The sequence below is a fragment of the Hemitrygon akajei genome, chromosome 7 (assembly GCF_048418815.1).
Source record: "Hemitrygon akajei chromosome 7, sHemAka1.3, whole genome shotgun sequence".
Classification (NCBI taxonomy): Eukaryota; Metazoa; Chordata; class Chondrichthyes; order Myliobatiformes; family Dasyatidae; genus Hemitrygon; species Hemitrygon akajei.
The window spans coordinates 11,931,003-11,955,230 of NC_133130.1; the positions used below are offsets into that span (position 1 = coordinate 11,931,003).

Consider the following 24,228-nt stretch of genomic DNA (forward strand, 5'->3'; position numbering starts at 1 on the left):
ACACAGTACAAAAAACTAGACTGAACTACGTAATAAAAAAAAAATACAGAGAAAGCTATACTAGACTACAGACCTACACTGGACTGCATAAAGTGCACAAAACAGTACCGGCATTACAATAAATAATAAACAGGACAGTAGGGCAAGGAGTCAGTCCAGGCTCCGGGTATTGAGGAGTCTGATAGCTTGGGGCAAGAGACTGTTATATAGTCTGGTCGTGAGAGCCCGAATGCTTCGGAGCCTTTTTCCAGATGGCAGGAGGGAGAAGAGATTGTATGAGGGGTGCATGGGGTCCTTCATAATGCTGTTTCCTTTTCGGATGCAGTGTGTAGTATAAATGTCCGTGATGGCGTTAAGAGAGACCCCGATGATCTTCTCAGCTGACCTCACTATCCATTGTATATTGTTCTAAACTTTTCCTATCCATGGGACAGGGAACAGTACAGGCCCTTTGGCATAGTGTTTATTGTAGCACCAGTGACTCGGATTCAATTCTGACAGTGTCCGTAAGGAGTTTTTACGTTCTCCCCATGACTGCGTGGAGCTCCAGGTGCTCTGGTTTCCTGCAACGTTCCAGCATATCCTTTCTGAGATAAGAGGCCCAAAACTGTTGACAATACTCCAAGTAAGGCCTCACCAATGCTTTATAAAGTCTCATTATGACTTCCTTGCTTTTACATTCTAGTCCTCTCGAAACGAATGTGAACATTACATTTGCCTTCCACACCACCAACTCAACTTGCAAATTAACCTTTAAAGGATCTTGCATAGTTTTTAGTGTTTTTTCTCCATTTGGAGAAAGTCTCATTTCCTGACACTGTATTCCATTGGCCACTTCTTTGCACATATTCCTAATTCAAGTCCTTCTAAGGCCTCTCTGCTTCCTCAAAACCACCTTTCCCTCCACCTATCTTCATATCATCTGCAAACTTTGCAACAAAGTCATCAATACCATCATCCAAATCATTGACATATAACAAAAAAGTAATCAGTCCCAACACAGAACACTCTGCAATACAACTAATCACCGGCAGCCAACCAGAAAAGGTCCCTTTATTCCCACTCTTTGCCTCCTGCCAATCAGCCACTGTTTTATCCATGCTAGAATCTTCCCTGTAATACCATGGGCTCGTAGCTTGTTAAGCAGCCTCATAGAAACAGAAAACCTACAGCATTATACAGGCCCTTCGGCCACAAAGTTGTGCTGAACATGTCCCTACCTTAGAAATTACTAGGCTTACCTATAGCCCACTATTTTTCTAAGCTCCATGTACCTATCTAAAAGTCTCTTAAAAGACCCTATCATATCCGCCTCCACCACCATTGCTGGCAGCACATTCCACGCACTCACCACTCGTTGCGTAAAAAACTTACTCTGACATCTCCTCTGTACCTACTCCCCAGCACCTTAAACCTGTGTCCTCTTGTGACAACCATTCCAGCCCTGGGAAAAAGCCTCTGACTATCCACATGATCAAATATGAGACACCTTTTCAAAGATCTTTTGAAAATTGAAGTACTCAACATCCTCGATCTTCTCTTGTCTGTCCTGTTAGTTATTTCTTCAAATAACTTCAACAGATTTGTCAGGTAAGGTTTTCCCTTGAGGAAACCATGCTAACTATGGCCTATTTTATCATCTGCCTCCAATAACCCTAAGAACTCATGCTTAATAATCAACTCCAACATCTTCCCAAACACTGAGGTCAGACTAACTGGCCTATAGATTCCTTTCTTCTGCTTCTTTCCAGTCTTGAAGAGTGGAGTGACATTTGCAATATATACCCTTGGACATTAAGCTACCGGCTATAATCTTCCGTGATGCCTGCAACATCATACATGTCAATCTGCAACTGTTCTTCAAGTTGATCTACATTATTCTGTATATTGGACACATTCAAATAGAACACTTTCAAACCTATGTTCACAGTTTTGAATTGACTTTATTACTAATAACTTTCAAATACAGGAGGAGAAGAACTCTTTATGTTACGTCTCTGTCTAAATGTGCAATGTGCAATTCAATTTTGTCTGCCTTTTACATTGCATCCAGTTGACTGCAATTTTGCCCTATCAACAGCCTCTCCTCACTACACATTGCCTATGATACTTATTGCATTGAAATATACACAGCTCAGGACCCCAGTCGCACCATACTCAACCTCTTGATTCCTAACTTGGACTAAGGTCTTATGAACATCTGCCTCCACAACATCTCCAGCAATTGTTCTGGCATCCTCGTTTGCATGCCCCTGCAACTCTAGTTTAAACTCCACCATGCAGCATTAATAAATCTTCCCATTAGGATATTAGTCCCCCTCCAGTTCAGATGCTCTGACTTCTAGGAATTTCTACCCACTAAGCTCTCTTCCTTTTCCCCATTCTGGGTTCTCTCTCCTCTTCTCCCTCCGGTTTCCCTCCTCTTTTCTTTTTTCCATGTTCTATTCTCCTCTCCTACCAGCTCCTCCTTCGGCTCTTTACCATTTCCACCTATCAACTCCCAGCTTCTCACTTCATCCCTTACCCCAACACCGTCCCCCTCACTTGCCAGCTCCTTCCCTACCTCCTTACTCGAGCTTCTTCCTCCTTCCTCTCCAGTCCTGTTGAAGGGTCTTGACAAGAAACGTCAACTGTTTATTCCCTTCCATAGATGCTGCCTGAACTGCTGAGTTCCTCCAGCATTTAGTGTGTGTTGCTCTGGATTTCCAGCATCTGTAGAATCTTGAGTTTAGAATGCATAAGCTCATGCTCCCAGTTGTGTACCTTGAGCGGTTAATGCAACGCTCGACTTTCATGCGTGGTTATTGAAGCAGCCTTCATATAACTGGCTGAAATAGGCAGAGCAAAGAGAGCGGACACCTCTCGGCTATGCCATTTCACGCCGCCATACTCACAGAGAACGATGAATACAAAGGACACCGTCTCATTCAGGTGCCTGTCCCTCATGGCGCAGGTATAATTGTTGATAGGTCTGTAACCCAGGCTGAGTATGCTCCGTGTGTGGATGCTGCCATCCGTGCTGTTCAGGTTCTCCGTATGGGCGTACATGGTCAGCTGTTTCCCCAGCCCGTTCTCCCAGGTTACCGTTGGCTCTGGGAACCACCCAGACGACTCGCAGACCAGAACAGAAAGGCCCTGGTTGGTGACATGAGCGTGGATGACTGGCTGTTCGCCAATGGCTGGAATAGAAGAGGACATATCTCAAAGTTCAAAGTAAATTTATTTTCAAAGAACATACATGTTACTATATACTACCCTACGATTCAATTTCTTGAGGGCATTCAAAGCCTAATTTACTATCAAAGTACACAACTCTGAAATTCTTCTTCTCCAGATAGCCACAAAACCAAGAAAGAATGGCAGCGTGATCATCAACCCCCAAATCCCCCTCCCCACACAAAAAAAGAGAATGATCAGGTGAAAAACACAGAATATAAAAAACTATAAGACTGGAAAAAAAAATCTACAGTCCAAGTCGACATCCAAAATGCAGAAAACCTGGGCAACACTATGGGCACAGTGGCAGGCCTTTGCCTCGCCAGCAGCAAGCAATTCCCCAAAGATCAAAAGACAGTCTCTCCTCTCTGGCAGCAAAGCGATCCCTGAAACATCAAAAGGTCTCCCCTCTCTGGCAACAGAGCGATCCCACCAGTGATAATGTTGCTATGGCATGTATCCTGAACCCTCAAGGATGGAGACAACATAGAACACAGAACTTTCGGCCCACAATGTCCTGTCAACCTATTAACCTACTTGAAGATCAATCCAACCCAGCCCTCTCACATAGCCCCCCCATTTTTCCTTAAAATATGTGCCTATCTGTGAGTCTCTTAAAAGTCCCTAACATATCTGCCTCTACCACCACCCGTGACAAGTCATTCCACACATCCACCACCCTCCATACCTCCGACATCCCCTTATACTTTTCTCCAACCACCTTAAAAATAAGCTCCCTTGCATTAGCCATTTCCGCCCTGAGAAAGATCTCTTGCTATCCACTTGACCTCTGCCTCTCAAGTCATAAGCCCATAAGGCACAGGAGTAAGAATCAGGCCATTCAGCCGATCAAGACTATTCTACCATTCCATCATGGCTGACTTACTGCCCCCTTCACCCCATTATCATTATTATTGTTATGAGCAGAGAGACAACATCTGCCGGAAGTAAATTCCTTGTATGTGCATAGGTACTTGGCGATTAAAGTCTGATTCTGATTCTGATTCACTTGCCTTCTCTTCATAACCTTTGACACCATTACTAATCAAGAATTTAAAGTCAAAATCAAGTCCCCTCTCATCTTCTTTTTGGTTCAAAGAAAATGCCCTAGGTTGCTCAACTTTGACACAAGAAATGCTCCCTATTCCAGGCAGCATCCTGGTAAACCTTCCCTGCACCCTCTCTAAAGCTTCCACATCCTTGCTATAATGACCCAACCAGAACCAAACACAATAGTCTAAAAATGATCTATAAATGTCCACAACCTTTCCAAGCATTCAGTTTTCAACTTTATTGCCCTCAAGAAGGTGGAACAACAATTTGATGGTACAGCGAGGCCATATCAGAGAGAAGTTAAGAGCCACTGACACTCGAGGGAGACTGGAGTCACACAGAGTCCCAAAGCCTCATTTTCTGAAGGACACGAATGTGATGACTAATATAACGGACACAAGATTTTCCCCCTCACCTGGTCTCACCTATCACCTGCTACCTCGTACTCCTTCAACAAACTCCCTATTCTGGCTCCTTCCCTCTTCCTTTTCAGTCCTGAAGAAGTCTTGGCCTGAAACATTGACTGTTTATTCCTCTCTGTGGATGCTGCCTGACTGGCTGATGATTCTCCAACATTTTGCGTGTTACTTTGGATTTCAGACATCCACTCCCCCTCCCCCAAACTACAACATCACTATTTTATTATTTCATGTCAAGTCACCTTTTGTACAGCAACACTGCACCTTTGTGGATAAAATAAGTTTTTTAAAGAAATTCTTTATGCTTACTGCATTTTTATCTATTTGCTGTGTTAGATCTGGTATAACAATCATTTGTCCTCCTTTATACCTCCCTACTGATGAATGACAACAAACAGCCTGTAATCTTTAATCTGCAGAATCACTTGAGTTTATAAAATATTTTTTAAGAAAGCAGTCTGGATTATTTAATTAACTGTTTCAAATCCGCAGCCAATATGAATTCATGTCTAGATGACTCGCGCTGTTCTGCACTGTTTTGTAACTTAGCGAGCATACCCAACACATACTAACAAGCCTTTGCTGGCTAAACTACAACAATTAGTCATGCAATGCATATAAATTTCATTCTGGAAGTTTGAAACCTTGAATTATAGAACTTGGGAGTTTCAGCATGAGAGGTTACTGAGTAAAAGTGCCTATTTGAGGAAACATTCCCAGCACTTTGCCTCCTTCTGCCCTTTTATTCCCATTTAAATACCATAAGACATACAAGTAGAATTAGACTGTTCGGCCCATCAATTCTCTTCTGCCATTCCATCATGGTTGTGTTATTACCTCTCTCAACCCCATTCTCCAGCCTTCTCCCTGGAACTTTTGATGCCCTGACTAATCAAGAACCTATCAATCTCTTTAAATATACCCAATGGCTTGACCTCCACCACCATCAAGGACAATGAATTCCACAGATATGCCAGCCTTTGGCTAAAGAAATTCCTCCTCTTTTCTGTTCTGAAGGGATGAACATTTACCCTGAGGATGCGTCCTCTGGTTTTAGACTTCCACCCCATTAAAGGAAACATCCTCTCAATGTTCACTACCATAATGACTCAAAGCTATAGTACATGTCAGAATGAATTGACTGAAGGCTAGCTAAAGTTCTCAGGTTCTGGTTATTGTACTACTGTGCAATATGATGGCTCATAACAACTTATAGGACATAAATGGTAGAAGAAATCTGCAGCTCCTACCTCTTACACTCAACACAATCTCTGCTTCGTTGCTATGGGATCGACTAAAGACATGAAGTTTGTAGACTCCAGAGTCCAATAGAGACACATTCATCAGTCTCAGGGACACGTTCCCTTCAGGGATCTCAAGGGCAAACACCTCCGCTCGACCTTGATAGCTGGGATCTTGCTCTATTTGAGTAACTGAATAATTGTAGATTATTTTCATTGTATCCATCTTTGTCCAACTGAAGGTGGTGGAGTTGGCATCATCTGGTGAAGAGTAATGGCACTGGACGACAAGATCTTCTCTGACCTTCTTAACTATATGGTACTTCATACATTTCACCCCCACCTGACCTGCAACAAGTGAGACAGAAGGTCAATGTATGCATTCCCAAATCCTAACCAATACCTAGGTGTTCAAAGTAGTATTATTATTAAAGTACCTATATGTCACCATGTATTACCCTGAGATTCAATTTCTTGCAGGAATTCACAGTAAATACAAAGAAACACAATAGAATCAATTTTTTAAAAAAACTACAAAGACTGACAAACGACCAATGTGTAAAAAAAAAACCCATCAAAAATAAATAAATATATAGTGAGAATCCTTTAAAGTGAGTCCATCGGTTGCAGAATCAGTTCAATGTTGAGGTGAGTGAAATTCACGCCAGGTCAGGAGCCTGATGGTTGAAGGGTAATAACTGTTCCTGAACCTGGTGGTGTGGTGAGAAGAGAGCATGGCCTGGTGGGGGTCCTTGATAATGGATGCAGCTTCCTTGTGGCAGCCCCTCTTGTAGATGTGCTCAATGGTGGGGTGGCAGCAGGATTAAGATCAGTACAAATTCTATCAGTGATATTGCACTCGGCGAAACCAGACATTGTGAAAATATGAGTCGTCTCATAAATGAACACTGGAGGATTTATATAGGGTACAAGGAAAAGGCTGAAATATTAAAAACATTTCATAAGGGAACATAGTTTTAAGGTGGTTGGAGAAACAAATAGGGGATTTATGTTATTACAACAAAAATCTGAGGCACAAAGGGAATTGGGAGTCCTTATTCAAGATTCCCTGAAGATTAATTTGCAGGTTGAGTCGGTGGTGAGAAAGGCAAATGTAATGTTGGCATTCATTTCATGAGGCCTAGAATATAAAAGCAAGGATGTAATGCTGTCCTGATGATGAATCTTGGCCCGAAATGTCAATTATACTCTTTTCCATAGATGCTGCCTGGCTTGTTGAGCTCCTCCAGCATTTTGTGTGTGTTGCTTACAACGTTGAGACTTTATAAAGCATAGGTGGGACCTCACCTGGAGTATTGTGAGTAGTTTTGGATCACTTATCTTAGGAAGGATGTGCGTTACACTAGAGAAGGTTCAAAGGAGATTCACAAAAATGATTCCAGGACCAATTAACTTGCCCGGTTGAGAGGAAACAGGAGCACTGGAGAAAACCTGTGCATTCCATGGGTAGAGTATACAGAGACTTCCTACAGAGATCGCTGAAATTGAACTTCCTACTCTGATGCTCTGAGCTGTAAAAAGAGTCATGCTAACCGCTAGGCGGCTGTGGCGCCTTACATCTAACCACGTGGGATTACAGGTTGTAAAATGAGAAATCTAGCTAAATATGAGGATATGAATGGATTCTTTACATCCCTGGACGTGGAGGAGACTTGTTCAGACAGGTGGAGCAGACAGGTGAAATTCTGTTTTAGCAAGATGAAGAAAGGCAATATAAACCGCAGGGCCTAATTCTCAGAGAGATGCCAGAACAAAGATGATCTAGGGTACATGATTATTGCTTGTGAAATGGCACACAAGGTTGAGAAAGTGTTTAAGACCTTGGGCTTTAATAAAGAAGAGACATTGAGTCAAAGAGCAAGGAGATCATGATGAATCCTGAGAAAAAAAGCACAGGTTCATCCACAACTGGAGAACTGTGTTACACACTTCAAGGTATGAAGACTTCAGGGCATTCAAAAGAGATTTACCCAAATAATTCCACAGAGGAGGAACTTCAGTTCTGTGGATGGATGGGAAAAGCTGGGATAAGACCATAAGGAGCAGAATTATGCCATTTGGTCCATCTAGTCTGCTCTATCATTCCATCTCTGTAACCTTTAACACCATCAGTGACCCTCATTCTTCTCTAGCCCAAAGTTATCATGTTGACCCTTTTATTTCAGGGATTATTCTCTTAATCTCCTCTGGATCACTTCCAATGCCAGCACATCCTTGCTTAGATAAAAGTCACAAAACTCCTGATGATACTTATTTTCCTTAGAACAGAGGAGATGGAAGGAGATCATTAAACAGTCAAGAAAAACCATATCCATCAGGTGAGGAATCCAGGGCAGGCAGAAAAGAATCAAAATGATTCGCACAGGAACCAAAAGTAAGTTGAGGAATAGACTCGTTTACGTTGTGGTTTAAGCTTTAAAACAAACTTCAGAAGCATGACTGTTAGCAAAAGTTTTTCAGGGTTGGCGACCCATGCTCAATTCTCACTGCTGTCTGTGAGGAGTTTGTACGTTCTTCTTGTCTTTGTAGGTTTCTTCTGAGTGCTCCAGTTTCCTCCCACATGCCAAAGATGGCAGGTTAGGGTTAGGGAGTTGTGGGCATGTTGGGTTGCCGCTGGTGGCCTGGCGACATGGTGGCCCATGGACCACTGGTCATTGAAGCAAATGATACATTTCACTGTATGTTTTGATGTACATGTGACAAATAAAGCTATTCTTTCATCTATAAGAGATAGAATTCGTAGCTGGGGTAATGTTCAAGATGATTGAGTCAATATGACAATGCACCAGGGAGAGGCGATACTGGAATTCAGACTGGAAAAGTGTGAAGTCATTCATTTTGGATGGCCAAATTTGAAGACAGAATACAGGGTTAATTCTGCCAAGGAACAAGGTAAAACCATCACTGCTGCCAAAGAGTTTCGGCCTGAAACGTCGACTGTACTCTTTTCCATAGATGCTGCCTGGCCTGCTGAGTTCCTCCAGCATTTTGTGTGTGTTGTTTGGATTTCCAGCATCTGCAGATTTTCTTGTGTTTGTGATATAGGACTGTTGGCAGGATTCTTGGCAGTTTGAAGGAACAGAGGGGTCCTGGAGTCCACATCCATTGATCCCTCGAAGTTACATACAATTTGATATAGTTCAAAAGGTGTATGGTGTGTACACCATTCTTCGAGGGACTGAGTTCAAGAGTGATGAGGTAATGTTGCAGCTCAATGAAACTCCTGTTAGAGCACACTTGGAATATTACGTTTGGTTCTGGTTACCTCATTATAGGAAAGATGTGGAAGCTTCAGTGAGGGTCCAGTGGAGATTTAACAGGATACTGCCTGGATGAGAGAGAATGTCTTGTAAAGATAGGTTAAACAAGTGAGAGTTCTTCTTTTTGGAGCAAAGGAGAATGAGAGATAACTTGATAGAAGAGCACAAGATGATAAGAGTCTTAGATTAAGTAGACAGAGACTTTTTTCCTAGGGTGGAAATAGTTAATACAAGGGGACATAATTTTAAGGTGACTGGAGGAAAGTATGGGGGAATGTGAGTGGTAAGTTCATTACGTAGAGTGGTGCGGGTGTGGGACAGCCCACCAGGAGTGGTAGTAGAGGCAGATACATTAGAGGCATTGAAGAGACTCTTAAGCACATGGATGGATGGTTATGTAGGGGAGAAGGTTAGGGTGATTTTAGAGATTGCTGCAATATGGTGGGATGAAGGGCTGTAATAATGGTGTGAAGGTGTTGATAGATGCATAGACGTGGACACAGTTACGCACCTTTATCACCAGAAACGACCTGCACTGTGGTCAGTAACATGACAAAGCCAACAAGTGAAATGGAGAGAGGAGACATTCTGCGGAAAAAAAAAGAACAATTAGCGGAACAGAAAACCTGAGCTCAAAGTTAGCATGATCTATGTTCTAACCTGTATTCAAATATTCCTTGGAAATCCAAGTAAAACACAAAATGTTAGAAAAACTCAGCAGGCCAGGCAGCATCTAGGAAAAATAAAAGAGTACAGTCAACGTTTCAGCAGGACTGGAAGGCTGCCTGGCCTGCTGAGTTCCTCCAGCATTGTGTGAGTTGTTCAAATAGTCTTTCCCCATTTAATTAACCACTTAATTAAGACCACCGATCACAAGAGACAGGAACAGAATTGGTCCATTTGGGCCATTGAGTCTAGTCCACCATCTCTCCTGGGTGATTTATTATCATGCTCAACCCCATTCCCCTGCATTCTCCCCACAACCTTCAGCACCCTTCCTAACAACACTTATTTACCAACCTCCACTTGAAATATACCCTATTACTTGGTCTCCGCAGGATTTTGTCAATGAATTCCACAAATTCACCACTCTCTTTCCAAGGACAATCCTCTTCATCTCTGTTCTAAAGGGTCTTCCATCTACTTTGACACTATGCCTTTTGTCCGATGGGTGTGGTGTAGGGGGCTGTGGGGAAGAGGGGGCAAGGGTGAGCAAAGGGGTGAGGGGACAGTAAAAGTGAAGGAATGAGAGGTTGGGGAAGAGACAGAGAGTACACACACATACTGACACTTTGTCTTGCCTTTGTGGGCACACTACAGCATGAAGAATGCTTCACAGTTTGCGAGCTGGTACACAGATTCCCAGTGCACCAGGCACTGATTTTTGTCTAAGTCAGTATTAGTCAGAACGTCTGGCCATTCTCCTCCGGCCTCTCTCAGTTCTGTGAGTGACAAGGCTTTATCACTCAGAACGGCTGCTCTCTATAGACTCCAGTGACCCGTGCTCCATAGCAGAGAAAGCCCAGCAGTGTCTCCACTTTCTGCTAAGGCTGAGGAAAGTCCATCTCCCACCCCCCATCCTCATCACATTCTACAGGGGTTGTACTGAGAGCATCCTGAGCAGTTGCATCACTGCCTGGTTCGGAAATTGCACCATCTCGGATCGCAAGACTCTGCAGCGGATAGTGAGGTCAGCTGAGAAGATCATCGGGGTCTCTCTTCCTGCCATCACGGACATTTACACTGCACGCTGCATCCACAAAGCAAACAGCATTATGAAGGACCCCATGCACCCCTCATACAATCTCTTCTCCCTCCTGCCGTCTGGGAAAAGGCTCCGAAGCATTCAGGCTCTTACGACCAGACTGTATAACAGTTTCTTCCCCCAAGCTATCAGACTCCTCAATACCCGAAGCCTAGACTGACACCTTGCCCTATTGTCCTGTTTATTATTTATTGTAATGCCTGCACTGTTTTTGTGCACTTTACGCAGTCCTGTGTCGGCCTGTAGTCTAGTATAGCTTTCTCTGTGTTGTTTTTTTTTGTGTAGTTCAGTCTAGCTTTTGTACTGTCTCATGTAACACCGTGGTCCTGAAAAACGCTCTCATTTTTACTATGTCCTGTACCAGCAGAGTTATGGTCGAAATGACAATAAAAGTGACTTGACTTGACTTGAAAATCCCAGGAGGTCAGCAGTTTCTGAGATACTCAAACTATCCCATCAGGGACCAACAGACATTCCATGGTCAAAGGTACTTAGGTCATATTTCTTCCCCATTTTGATGCTTGGTCTGAACAACAATTGAACCACTTGACCATGTCTGCATGCTTTTATGCAGTGAGTTGATAACATGATTGGTCAATTAGATATTTGCATTAACAAGGTGTACAAGTGTACCTAATAAAGTGGCCAGTCAGCGTATATTCTATTGCTATCAGAAAACGAGTAAACAACTTGAAATAGAGTGATACTAACAATACTGTAAATAGCTGCGAAGAAAATAGAAACCAGACTGTTCAAAGGCGCTTTGTTCCATGGATTAGTCTCTTCATCAAATGAGATCATTACCTCTTTGTTTGTATGGATTTGTGTTCGTAATGGCCTCATCAAAAATCTGATCACAGTTTTGCAATATTCAAACTTGACTCCCAGTGTCTTTTTAGTTGGGGAGTGTGTTCCAGACTAACAATCATTCCACAGTCAAACTCACTCAGATCACATTTCTTCCCCATTCTGATGTCCAGTTGGAACAACAACTTCCGTCTTTGCATGAGGTCCTTTAAGCATTACCGTCCAAGATGTGCTCCAATTTCAAGGTTAGGCCCTCCTTGACAATCAAGCAGAACAAATGAAACATGTTGCAATGAAAACTCAAACGTTCGATGCCTCCTTTCACGGTAGGCAGTCTCAGCTCGAGCTTCCTGGCAAACTCAATGTGACCGGAACAGAAGCCTGGGAATTAGACCAACAAATATACTGATCCAGGGCAACACTCTGATTCTGTTAGCGAAATTCACACACTGCTTATACAACAAGCTATTTCCGTTCACCCCATAAATCAGATACCAACAAACCAAATGGCATGAAAACTAAATAAAGAATACACTGCGGTTTTACTAAAATGAGACTAGATTAGGCATCAGATTCCCACACACATAACAGAACAATCAGACCAATTACCTAATGTTTGTCCTTGGTGCCTGCTCTGAGATTACCGTAGATTCCGGATTTTAAGCCGCTACTTTTTTCCCACATTTTGAACAGCATTGAACTCTGCGGCCTTTAATACGGTGCGGCTAATGCATGGTTTTTTTTCATGCCGCCAAAAACATTTTGCCTCGTAACAGTAGATCAATAAAATTGATGAGTAGTTCACAGAGGTCCAATGAAATTGTACGATAAATCAAGCGCACTTTCACAATTAAATTATTGTAAATCAGTCATTTGTACTCACCCTCATCAACATGGAAAACACTCGAAGAAAAGCATTGTGCTGCCTTTATGGCAGTTATTTAGTTTATAATATTTTCGCTTAGTAATTCATTTGTTAGTTAAAGTTAGAACTGTTTTAACTATATTTGTTTTCTGTACTACATCCTGGGATGCTATGACGTCACACCCGGTTTCGCCGCGTCTTGTGGGAAAAATACCGGTTTGCGATAAACGGGAAGGCGGGGGGGCGAGCGGCGGAGCGAAAACGCTGCTTTTAAGTTAAAGGCGATCAATAACTTTTCCTGGTAGACTGCAGTATATATATTTTTTACCAGTCGTTAGGAGATATTGGAATGTTGTTCAGTAAAAAAGTATACGCAACGTATATTTAAAAGTAGCCGCGTTACAGGCACGGTTCGAAAAAAAAGCATTTGCAATATGTATTTGTTTATGTTACCATATGGATTTAATTAAAAGTTAAAAAATCCTCACGTGTAATATCTTTCTGTGTAAATATCTCATATTACAACGTGGGACACCTGCGGCCGAAAATCCGGTGCGGCCTGTACAAGTACAAAATTGATTTTCTTTCTAAAATTAGAGCCAGCGGCTTTTAATCAGGTGCGCTCTGTAGTCCGGAATCTACGGTAATTTGCTTCTACTCAAGTTGAAGTGGGCGATGAGGGACACAGCCAGTCTGACATGGGGTAGGAGTTGCTCGATGGTGTGGCTGAGGTTGTGAGGGAGTTAATCTACTCCTGTTTTATGGTGCAAGGCAGCCGTCCTCTATAAAGTCAGGTGCAAACATAGCTGACACATTGGCAAACACTCTCCACAAAGGACCTGCCGTGATAGACAAATGGGCTTTGGCTCAACCCTCTCAACCCAGTTCTCCTAACTTCACGCCTTAACTTTTGATGGCCTGACTAATTAAAAATCTATCAGCCCCTCCCCCCTTCAAACATACCCCATTACTTGCCCTCCTTTGCTTCCTGTGGCACTGAATTTCTCCTCATCTCTGTTCTAAATGGACATCCCTGTATTCTGAGGCTGTCCCCTCTAGTCCTAGACTCTCACACAAGAAACATCCTTTCCACATCCACCCCATCTAGAACTATCAATATTTCATTGGTTTTCATGAGATACCCCACTCATTGTTCTAAACCCTAGTGAGTACAGCCATGATGGAATTAGGAGCAGACTCAATGGGCCAAATGGCTTAATTCTACTCCTATGTCTTACAATCAGAAACAATCTTCGAGCAGATGGTCCTGCCTGACAGCCAGCTCGGACTCAAGACAGAGGTGTAATCCAACACCCACCTGCATGCCTGAGGAGTTGCCCTGCTCATTCCACGCGGGAAAGGAATTAGAAACTGCGTCTTAAAATCCAACCCATCTCACTGGGTAACCTATCCCCAACTGAAGATCAACTTTGCAGCCTGTAACGTTTGATCTCTGAGAGATACTGTAAGTAGCCATTGAGTCAGAGGAAGGTTTGATTCAAGATTATTGATAGATTAATGTCATTTCCTGTACACAAGTGTAAATAGCGAAGTAATTGTTACTCCAGATCCAATGCAGTACAAAAGAAAACACAAGATAAAGTAACAATAAAAAAACAATACATCTACATATACCTAAGAAAGCTTATATACATAGATTGGTCCGATGTCCATGAAGTGAAATTAGGCACAGGAGGGGTGTGGGACAGGTGGCTGAGAAGGAGTGCAAGGGCACCCCCAGCTCAGACAACAGGCAAAGTAACTTGATTCCAAACAATTGGTTTATTGATCAATGCAGAATGTCTCTCTGATGCTCCCTGCCGTCTTCCCACTTTCAATCCACAATAGAGACCCATATCAAGTTTGTCACATGTCGTGATTTAAGATGGTGCTGGTGATATACAGTGATGACTGACTGGCATCAAAAAACAAAACAAGCAAAATTACTAAATATCTTACTAATAATACTTCATTAATAACAATCACCGCTAACAATGGTAAGGTCGGCGAAAGCACGGGTGAGAAATGATTGAGGAAAACGGAGGTGCTGGGAAGGCATGTTCGAGGCAAACAAAGGTGGAGGCTGGGTCGAAGCAGTGCTGTGGCATCTGCGAGAGCGAGAAAAGTCCTAATGTCTAATTAATTTAAGTACTTGGCTGAATTGGGAAGGTTGTGTACAGGCTGAATCATGGCTCAGAGTTTAGGCCCCAGACGGGGAGGCGAGGAATGACTGACGTTTGAGCGATTTAAGCCCCAGGCCAGATTGAAAAGGTCGGGGTGTTTGGACCAGAGGTGAGCTGCAGTTCAGTTCTGCTCGCTGTTCCACGACTTTTACTCAGCTCTGCACTGAACTAATCCCTTTCCAAAAGATTTTTAGTGCTCAAGAGCAAACAGTGTCCAATAAACAAAAAGTTAATGCCTAGCTTTGTCTTTCTATTTGCTTACTTATACTGATTCTGCAATTTGTTTTCTTGTCTCTTTCGGCATATTGACTGTTGGGTCTTTTTTTTAACAGGTTCTACTGGATTTTTGTTTTGTGACTGCTGTAAGAAAGCGAATCTCAAAGTTGTGTGGAGTATTGATACTTGAAAAGTACTTTGAACTATATTTTTTTGTAACAGCAGTTCAGTGCAATGCATAAAATTACTACAGTACTGTGCAGAAGTCTCAGGCGCCCTAGATATAGAGATTCCAGTTGACAGGGTGTTTACTGTGGACTGTTAATCGCTTGCAGCACTCATTTTGATGCAAGTAAGTATAGTTTGCTTCCAATCTAATGGTGTGAAGATTGATTTCTCCAACTTGCAAGAGATTTTCCCCCTCTGCCTTTCCTCTTCAATTCCCCACTCTACCACCCCTTACCTATCACCTCCCCCGGTGTCCCCCCTCCTTCCCTTCCTCCCATGGTCCATCCTGCTATCAGGTTCCTTCTCTCGCTATTTGCCTTTTCCATCTAAGACTTCCCAGTTTCTTCCTTCATCCTCCCTTCCCCACCCACCTGACTTCACATTACCTTCTAGCTTGACCCCCTGACCCCCACCTTCATATTCTGTTATCTTTCCCTTTTCTTTCCAGTCCTGCTGACAGGTCTTCGCCTGAGACATTGACTGTTTATTTCTTTCCATAGATGCTGCCTGACCTATTGACTTCCCTCAGCATTTTGTATGTGTTACTCTGGATTTCCCCGGCATCTGCAGAATCCCGTGTCATCATCATTAAAAAAAAGTACAGCTCAGAAATAGGCCCTTTGGCCCAGCTAGTCCATGGACTACTCCCATCAATGTGCATTGGGAACATAGCTTTCCATACCCCTACCATCCATATACCTACCAAACTTCGTTTAAGCGTTAAAATCGAGCTTGCACGCACCACTTGTGCTGGCAGTTCGTTCCACACTCTCACCACCTTCTGCATGAAGAAGTTTCACCTCATGTTCCCCTTAAACTTTTCACATTTCACCCTTAACCCATGACCTCTGGTTGTAGTCCTACCCGACCTCAATGGAAAAAGCCTGCTTGCCTTTACCCTCTCTATACCCATCATTTTTATTATACCTCTGTCAAATCTCCTGCCAATCTTCTATATTCCAGGGAAGAAAGTCCTGACCTATTCAATCTTTACTTATTACTCAGGCTCTTCAGACACGGCAATATCCTTGTAAATATTCTCTACTCTTTCAACCTTTCCTGTCGATAGGTGACTAAAACTGCACACAACACTCCAAATTCAGCCTCCCCAGCATCTGCAGAATCCGTCGTTATATATATAGTTTGCTTGATTGATACTGGAGATTGGAGGCTATTGGGGTTGTTAGGTGATCCATTCAATTCACAGGCTACCTTCTGAGAAGTACAATGTATTTGAATTTGAAGGATTGTGTTTGCTTTTGAAGAAATACAGATGACAGTCGATAGTGTATGAAAAGATTTGTAAGATAATCTCTTCACACTGCACGTGTGACCTACTCTTTTCATCGTGTTCTTTGTTTCTCAAGCAGTTCCTCAATAATAGGATGTGGTCTTGGGGTACTTGGAGGCACAAGATAAAATAAGCCAAAATCAGCATGGTTTCCTCAAGGGAACATCTTGCCTGACAAATCTGTTAGAATTCTTTGAGGAAACAACAAGCAGGATAGACAAAGGAGAATTGGTGGATATTGTGTACTTGGATTTTCAGAAGGCCTTTGACAGGAGGCTGCTTAACAAGATAAGTGCCCCACCGGTTAAGAAAGACTCTAAAAGCAAACCAGGAAATTATAGGCCAGTCACTCTGACATCATTTGCAGGGACGTTATTGGAAGGTATTCTATGGGAGTGAATATTTAAGTATTGGAATAGACATGGACTAATTAAGGATGGTCAGCATAGTATTGCGTGTGTTAGGTCATGTCTAACCGATCTTACAGAGATTTTCAAGGAAGTTTCCAGGAATGTGTTTAAGGCAAGGCAGTGCAAGTTGTCTACATGGCATTTGACAAGGTTCTGCATGAGAGGTTCATCAGGAAGGTTCAGTTGCTTGGCATTCAAGATGAGGCGGTAAGTTGGACTACACATTGGCTTTGTGATGAAGCCAAAGAGGGGTGCTGGATGTTTGCCTTTCTGACTGGAGACTTGTCACTAGGGGAGTGCTACAGGGACTGGTGCTGGGTCCATTGTTGTTTGTCATCTAGATCAATAATCTGGATGAGAATGTGGTTAACTGCATCAGCAAATTTGCAGATGACCCCCAGATTGGGGGGGGGGGGGGTGTAGTGTACAGCGACAGAGGCTATCGTTGCTTGCTATGGGATCTGGATCAGCTGGAAAAATGGCAGATGGAATTTAATGCAGAAAAGAGTGAAGTTTTGCACTTCAGTTGGACCAACTAGGGTAGGTCTTGAATAGTAGGGCATGGGAGAGAGTGGTAGAACAAAGGGATCTGGGAATACAGGTACATTATTCATAGAAAGTGGCAGCTGGATCATGAAGAAATCTTTTGGCACATTGGCCTTCACAAATCAAGTACAGAAGATGAGAGGTTGAAGTTGTATAAGACATTGGTGAGACCAAATTTGGAGTAGAGTGTGCAGTTTTGGACATTTACCTACAGGAAAGATGTAAACTAGATTGAAAGAGTACAGAGAAAATTTACAAGGATGTTGGCAGGACATGTAGGGAAAGGTAGAATAGGTTGGGGCTTTATTGCTAGAGTTTAGGAGAATGAGGGGAGATTCGATGGAGGTATACAAAATTCTGAGGGGCATAGATTGGGTAAATGCAATGCTCTTGAACCAGAGGGGAGTGCACTGGACTGTTAATGATTTGCAGTTAGCAGTCTAAATCTGATTCAGCTTTATTTATTGAGACACTGCACAGAATAGGCCTTTCTGGCCTTTTGAGTCATAATGGCCAGCAATCCCCCAATTTAATCTAAGTCTTTTCATGGGACAATTTACAATAACTGATTAACCCACCAACCTGTACATCCCTGGAACATGGGAGGAAACCAAAGCACCACTACTGTCAAGGGGAGAATGTACAAACTCCTTACAGGTAGTGGTGGGACTCACTGGCATAGGTCATGAAATTTGTTGTTTCAGAACAGCAATAAGTAATAAAAACATAAAACTAAATTACAATTTAATATATAAATATATATAGACACATATGCACACATGTACGCAGACACGAATACAGATGAGCATACACATGTAAATTATATTAAATAAATGTAAAGAGAAAAAAGTGAGGTAGTGTATATGGTGCTTTATAGTTCATAGCTGGGGGTGATAATGGGAAGAAGCTCCCACTACCTATTAAATGCTCCCAATGGCCTCTTTTAATCAAAGTCCCACTCATGGCCTTCACATATGGCTCAGCTACAAAGCCTGGAGGAACATTACTGGCAGCTTACTGGCACCTTAAACCCAGTCACTTCAAGCAGATGGGGCTCGTCATCCATGGTTGGGAGTTAATCTCGGAGAAGGAAAACTCAGATCTCAAACCTCCATTGCCTCATGATTATGCCCACTCAAGAAAAAGGCTTTGGGAGTAACGCCAGAGGGAAAAATCTGGAATATTGAGTCCCTAAGGCAGAACTATGTTGAGTTCAATGCTGATTGGCAACTTCTATGATCCTGCTGGTTGCAAACTGTATCAGTCTCTGCCATTCCTTTGGGTTCATCAGTTGTGTTAAGATTGGGAGCATGCTACATGGCCACCAGTTTGCTCTCCATAATGGCTTGCTTGCATATCTAGACAGTTAAGATGCAATATCCATGACCGACCCTGACTGACGGGCTTCAGCGGTGTACACAGGTCTTTTGCTCATTCAAAACTCTGATAGCAGAGGAGAAGAAGTGGTTTTTGAAATGCTGAGTCTCTCTCTTCAGGCTCCTGAGCCTTCTCCTTGATTGTAGCAATGAGAAGAGAGATTGACTGGGTGATGGGGGGTCCTTAATGATGGATGCCACCTTTTTGAGGCATCACCTTTTGAAGATGCAAATAAGTAAGGTTCGCTTGTGCAAGTCATGGCTTGGAGGGACATGCAAAACTTGCATACTGTTGAGGTTGTTAAATGATGTATTGGATTCAGTGGCTACATTCTGGAAACATAAAGGAATTTGAAGGATTGAGTTTGTTTTTGAAAAAATACCGCTGACCTATACAATTGTGTATTAAACAATTTGTAAGGCCACAAGACATAGGAACAGAATGAGTCCATTTAGCCCATTGAGTCCATCCCATCATGGCTGATTTACTATCCTTCTCAACTGTCTTCTCCAGCCATCTCCATGTAACCTTTGACACTCTTGCCAATCAAGAGCCTATCCAACACTTTCAATAGCAAAGTGACTTGGCACCCACAGCCAACTGTGACAATCAATTCCTCAAATTCACTACTCTCTGGTGAAAGAAATCTTGTCTTTACTGTTCTAAAGAGGCATCCGTCTATTCTGTGGCCTCTGTCCTATACTCCCTCACTACAGGAAACATCTCCAAGTCACTATCTAAGCCTTTCAATATTCGATGAGTTTCATTGAGATCCCCCCCCCCCCCACCTCCATTCTTAACTCCAGCAAGTACACGTATGACATAAAATTAGTTTTGTGGCAGTAGACTGGCAGTGGAAGTCAGCAACCACAGGAGTGTGCTTGGCCCTGGTTTAACGTTTCACCTGAAACATTACACATTCAACAGCACAGAATCACCTCTCCACTATTTTGGGTGCAAAAGTCTAGACCTTTTTGAGTTTTCCTGGGAGGTTAGGCCCATATTTACTCCACAGTTTAGTCAAAGCACGTGAATCATTGAACAATCTACTTTTACCAAAAGGTGCACATGTCAAAACATTGCAGTTTTCCGTGCAAAAAAAAACACAGCCTTGCTCACTCTGTGAGGCAATTTCCCTTTGCAATATATCTTTCCAAATATGCCTACATCTATTTGTGTTCTTGTAAAAACCATGTCCTTCTCTAGTTGGAACTTAAACCCTGCAAAGGTCACCTCCACCGCAGAATGAGACAGCGTTTCCCGGGGCAAGTGCAATCATAACATAACGAACGCAACAATAAATAGTAAACACAACAATAAATAGTAAAACACAACAGCCACATGTCGGTTAAAATCAAGTTATAAGTGTCCAGTGCAAGTTAAAAGTTTCCAAAGCAGAGTCAGGTAGAGCAGCTATTTAGCAGCCTGACTGCCTGTGGGAGGAAGCTGTTTAGTAGCCTTGTTGTTTTTTGTTTTGATGCTTCTGTAACATTTGCCTGATGGCAGAAGAACAAACAGTTTATGGAGAGGGTGTGAGGGGTCTTTAATGATGTACCGCATCTTCTGGAGGCATCGACTCTGAGAGGTCTTGGACAGAAGGGAGGCAGGCCCCAATAACCTTCTCTGCTCCCCTAACCACCCTCTGCAAGGCTTTTTTGTCGGCAGCACTGCAGCCGGAGTACCAGGTTGTGATACAAAAGGTCAGCACACTCTCAACCACTTAGGGTCATTGTCTTGCTGGAAAACAAATCTTCTTGCAAACTGCAACAGGTTTCCATGTATTTTGCTGCTTTCATTTTACCCTCTACCTTCACAAGCCTTCCAGGGCCTGCTGCAGTGAAGCATCCCCCTGGCATGATGCAGCCACCACCATGCTTCATGGTCGGGATGGTGTGCTTTTGATCACGATGTATGGCGGTCAGTCTTATGGCGAAAAAGTTTGATGAGGACAGACTGCTGTAGGCAGATTTACAGCTGTGCCATATTCTTTCCATTGATTGATGACACTCAGAACATGAACCAAAAGTCCATAGTCACGGAGCCAGTTCAGCAATACAATCAGTCCAGGAGCCTGACAGCTGCAGGTCATAGCCAGAGAGTCAAATCAGTGCTCAGCTAAGTGTTTATGGTTGCAGGCCACAGCTGCAAAGTTGAGTAAACCTCATTGTATAGCGAGAGGATCACTGGCCCATCCCACACCCCCAACCTTTTCAATCTGGCTAAATACCATTTCACTCCTAGCTCTCAGACCCAGGCACCATCACTTTGACCAAGCCCCAATTACGCTCTAGCAATGGCTGCCAAGGCTGTATCTGCACCCTCACCCGTGTTTGATATTTGATAATATTTGAGCAATCTTGTATGCATGTTGGCTGATTCGGCTTTCCTCTTCACTTCAATAATTTATTGCAGGTCCTATGTAAAAATACGTTCATTGAATACATCATCACGATACCACTTGATACATGTGCAGCTCGCTTCAAGTAAACCCCAACTACACTCATATTATTGACTCCCTTGAATTATTGTAATGGTTTGAAGTTACAAAAGATAAAATCCCTAGACTCCAGTTCACCAAATTCCCCCAGAACGCTGCAAATAAAATGCCACTTTGTACGGACAGCTCAGGGACATAGCTCCCAATGGAAAATTACAGGCTGCTGATTGTAGTGATTATAGCCCAGAAAAAGTTCAATTATTAGAGTAGCTAGTAGTTTTGTTTGCTGCCAGTACAGCGTGACTGTGTTACGCCAGTGCCATCTCTACTGCTGATTGCATCCTGTTGTAAATATAATCCGCATTCCTCCAGTGTTATATCACTACTGATAAGATAGTTATCTAACCTCTCTTGCAGGCAAGTCTCCTTTTCTTAAATCATTAGCTCCCATATACATGAAAACAATTAGATGCTCTCCCTCCCCTTCTGCAATTTTCCAGTTTTTCAAGGATCAACGTCCGAGCCAGAATCAAGTTTAATATCACCGGCATATATTGTGAAATTTGTTGTTTTGAGGTAGCAGTACAATGCAATACATTATAATAGACTATAAATTACAATAATATTTTAAAAAGAATGAAGTCGTACAAAGAGAGAGCAAAGAAAAGTGAGGTAGTACACATGGTTTGATGCACTGTTCAAAAATCTGACGACAGAGGGGAAGAAGCTGTTCCTAGAATGTGAAGTGTGGGTCACTTCCTCCTGCACCACCTCCTCGAACTGCATTCATCATATCAGTACATTATTAATTAGGAACATGTTGTGGTGTATTGGCACAACACGGAACAAACCAACTCTCAAAATTATAAAAAATAATATAAAGTTAGAAGAACAGATATGGAATAAAATGTGCATAAATTTTCTTTTGTGTGCCATACTCTGCCAGAGCCTCGGTGACCACTTTTTTTTCTCTCAAGTGGTAGTCTTGGAGGAAAGATTCTGTGAGTGATCCCCCACTTCCCTCTCACAGCACAGTTGCGTTTCTTACGAGGCCAAGTTGCGAGCTCAACACTCAACCCGGCACGGATGGAAAGCGTGGCCAGGAGCGAACTCGGGAACCTTCGCTGGAGTCCGGAACTGATGTCACTGAATACCAGCTTGTATTTACACTGTAAACAGCATCATAAAAAGTGGTTTAAAGTGCAGTGACAGAGGTAATAGGAAAAGGGGGTGGGTAACTAGAACATTCGATCAGATTAACTGCTTGGGGGAATAAAAACTTTGCAGTATCTGTAAAGTTTTGTTTTGAGAACTCTGAAGCACTTTCCAGAAGGGAGATTTTGAAAAAGGCTGGGTAGTCTCGGCAATGATTTTCCTGACCATTTCTTTGTTCTGTACACATACACGGCCTGCAGTGATGGTAGACTACAGCCAATGACGTTTTCCACTAATCTGACAGTTTGCTGTAGTTTTTTTGCATGATGCTGCACCAAAGCAGACAGTTATGGCTGCTGTGAAGACGCTCTCTATAATGACAGTTTAGAACTGCACCAGAATATTCTAGAGAAACTTTACCAACTTCCACAGATCAAGCCATCTAATTTCCTTGGTCCAGGCCAAAGTACAGCATGCCCTTTCATTACCTCCTAGCAGCCCAGTCCAATGATTACATGTCCATTGTAACTCCATTGGGGCACAATGGTAAACCATCTGAGAGAATCCAAGTTGTTCTAAGTGATACACATGAGAAATACCGGAAATCTAAACGGAACACACACAAAGTATCTATAGTATGGTATCATAGTATCTATAGAGAGGAACAAACAGCTGATGTTTTAAAACAAAAGATCAGGGACTTTGACCTATTTCATGTGACTCCAAATACCCTGAATAATGGACTCTTACTCAACTTGTGCTCCTTCAACTGTCATTTTTTTTTTAAAAATCGGCTTCTTCTTCCTTCCTTTCCAGTCCTGACAGAGGGTCTCAGCCCAAAACGTTAACTGTTCATTCCTCTCCACAGATGTTGCCTGACCTGCTAAATTCCTCCAGCATTGTTTTTTTCCTGAAATTTGCTCCAAATGTTTCTCTACAACCATCTGTTCTTTTTATTTCCGGAGATTTCCTCAAACCCTCAAGGCTCAAAGTAAAATTCATTATCAAACAGCATATACCATATACAACCCTGAGATTCATTTTCTTGTGGGTATACTCAATAAATCTGTACATTAACAGATAACGGAGACATGGCTGCAGTGAGATCAGACCTGGGAAATGAATGTACAAGGGTATACGTGCTATCGTAGGGACAGAAATGTGGGCAGAGGGGGTGGGGTGGCCCTGTTGGTGAGGAATGAGATTCAGTCCTTTGCAAGGGGGGGACATAGGATCAGGAGAAGTGGAGTCTGTGTGGATAGAACTGAGGAACAGTAAGGGCAAAAAGACCCTAATGGGTGTTGTCTACAGGCCACCAAACAGTAGCATGGATATTGGGTGCAAGTTGAATAGGGAGTTAACATTGGCATGTGGCAAAGGTAATGTCGCAGTAGTTATGGGGGATTTCAACATGCAGGTGAACAGGGAGAATCAGGTTGGTGCTGGACCCCAGGATAGGGAGTTTGTAGAGTGCCTACGGGATGCATTCTTGGAACAACTTGTACGAGAGCCGACCAGGGACAAGGCTATTCTGGATTTAGTCTTGTGTAATGAACAGGATTTGATAAGCGATCTTGAAGTAAAGGAGCCATTAGGAGGTAGTGATCATAATATGATAAGTTTTTATCTGCAATTTGAGAAGAATAAGGGCAGATCGGAGGTGTCAGTGATGCAGTTGAACAGGGGAGACTATGGAGCCATGAGGGAGGAGCTGGCCAAAGTTAACTGGACGGATATC

General features: G+C 42.7%; 1 protein-coding gene across 1 annotated transcript in view; it reads right to left on the bottom strand.

Annotated features, from left to right (window-relative positions):
• The window catches only part of LOC140730223 (butyrophilin-like protein 8), a 39,289-nt gene that overhangs the window by 9,577 nt on the left and 5,484 nt on the right, over window positions 1–24,228 (bottom strand). Inside the window, exons 2-4 of the mRNA XM_073050388.1 lie at window positions 9,722–9,798; window positions 5,939–6,277; window positions 2,895–3,179 (exon numbers count right to left, since the gene is read on the bottom strand). Coding sequence (XP_072906489.1) covers window positions 2,895–3,179; window positions 5,939–6,277; window positions 9,722–9,797 — 700 coding nt within the window. The 5' untranslated portion in view covers window position 9,798. The remainder of the gene's footprint in view (window positions 1–2,894; window positions 3,180–5,938; window positions 6,278–9,721; window positions 9,799–24,228) is intronic.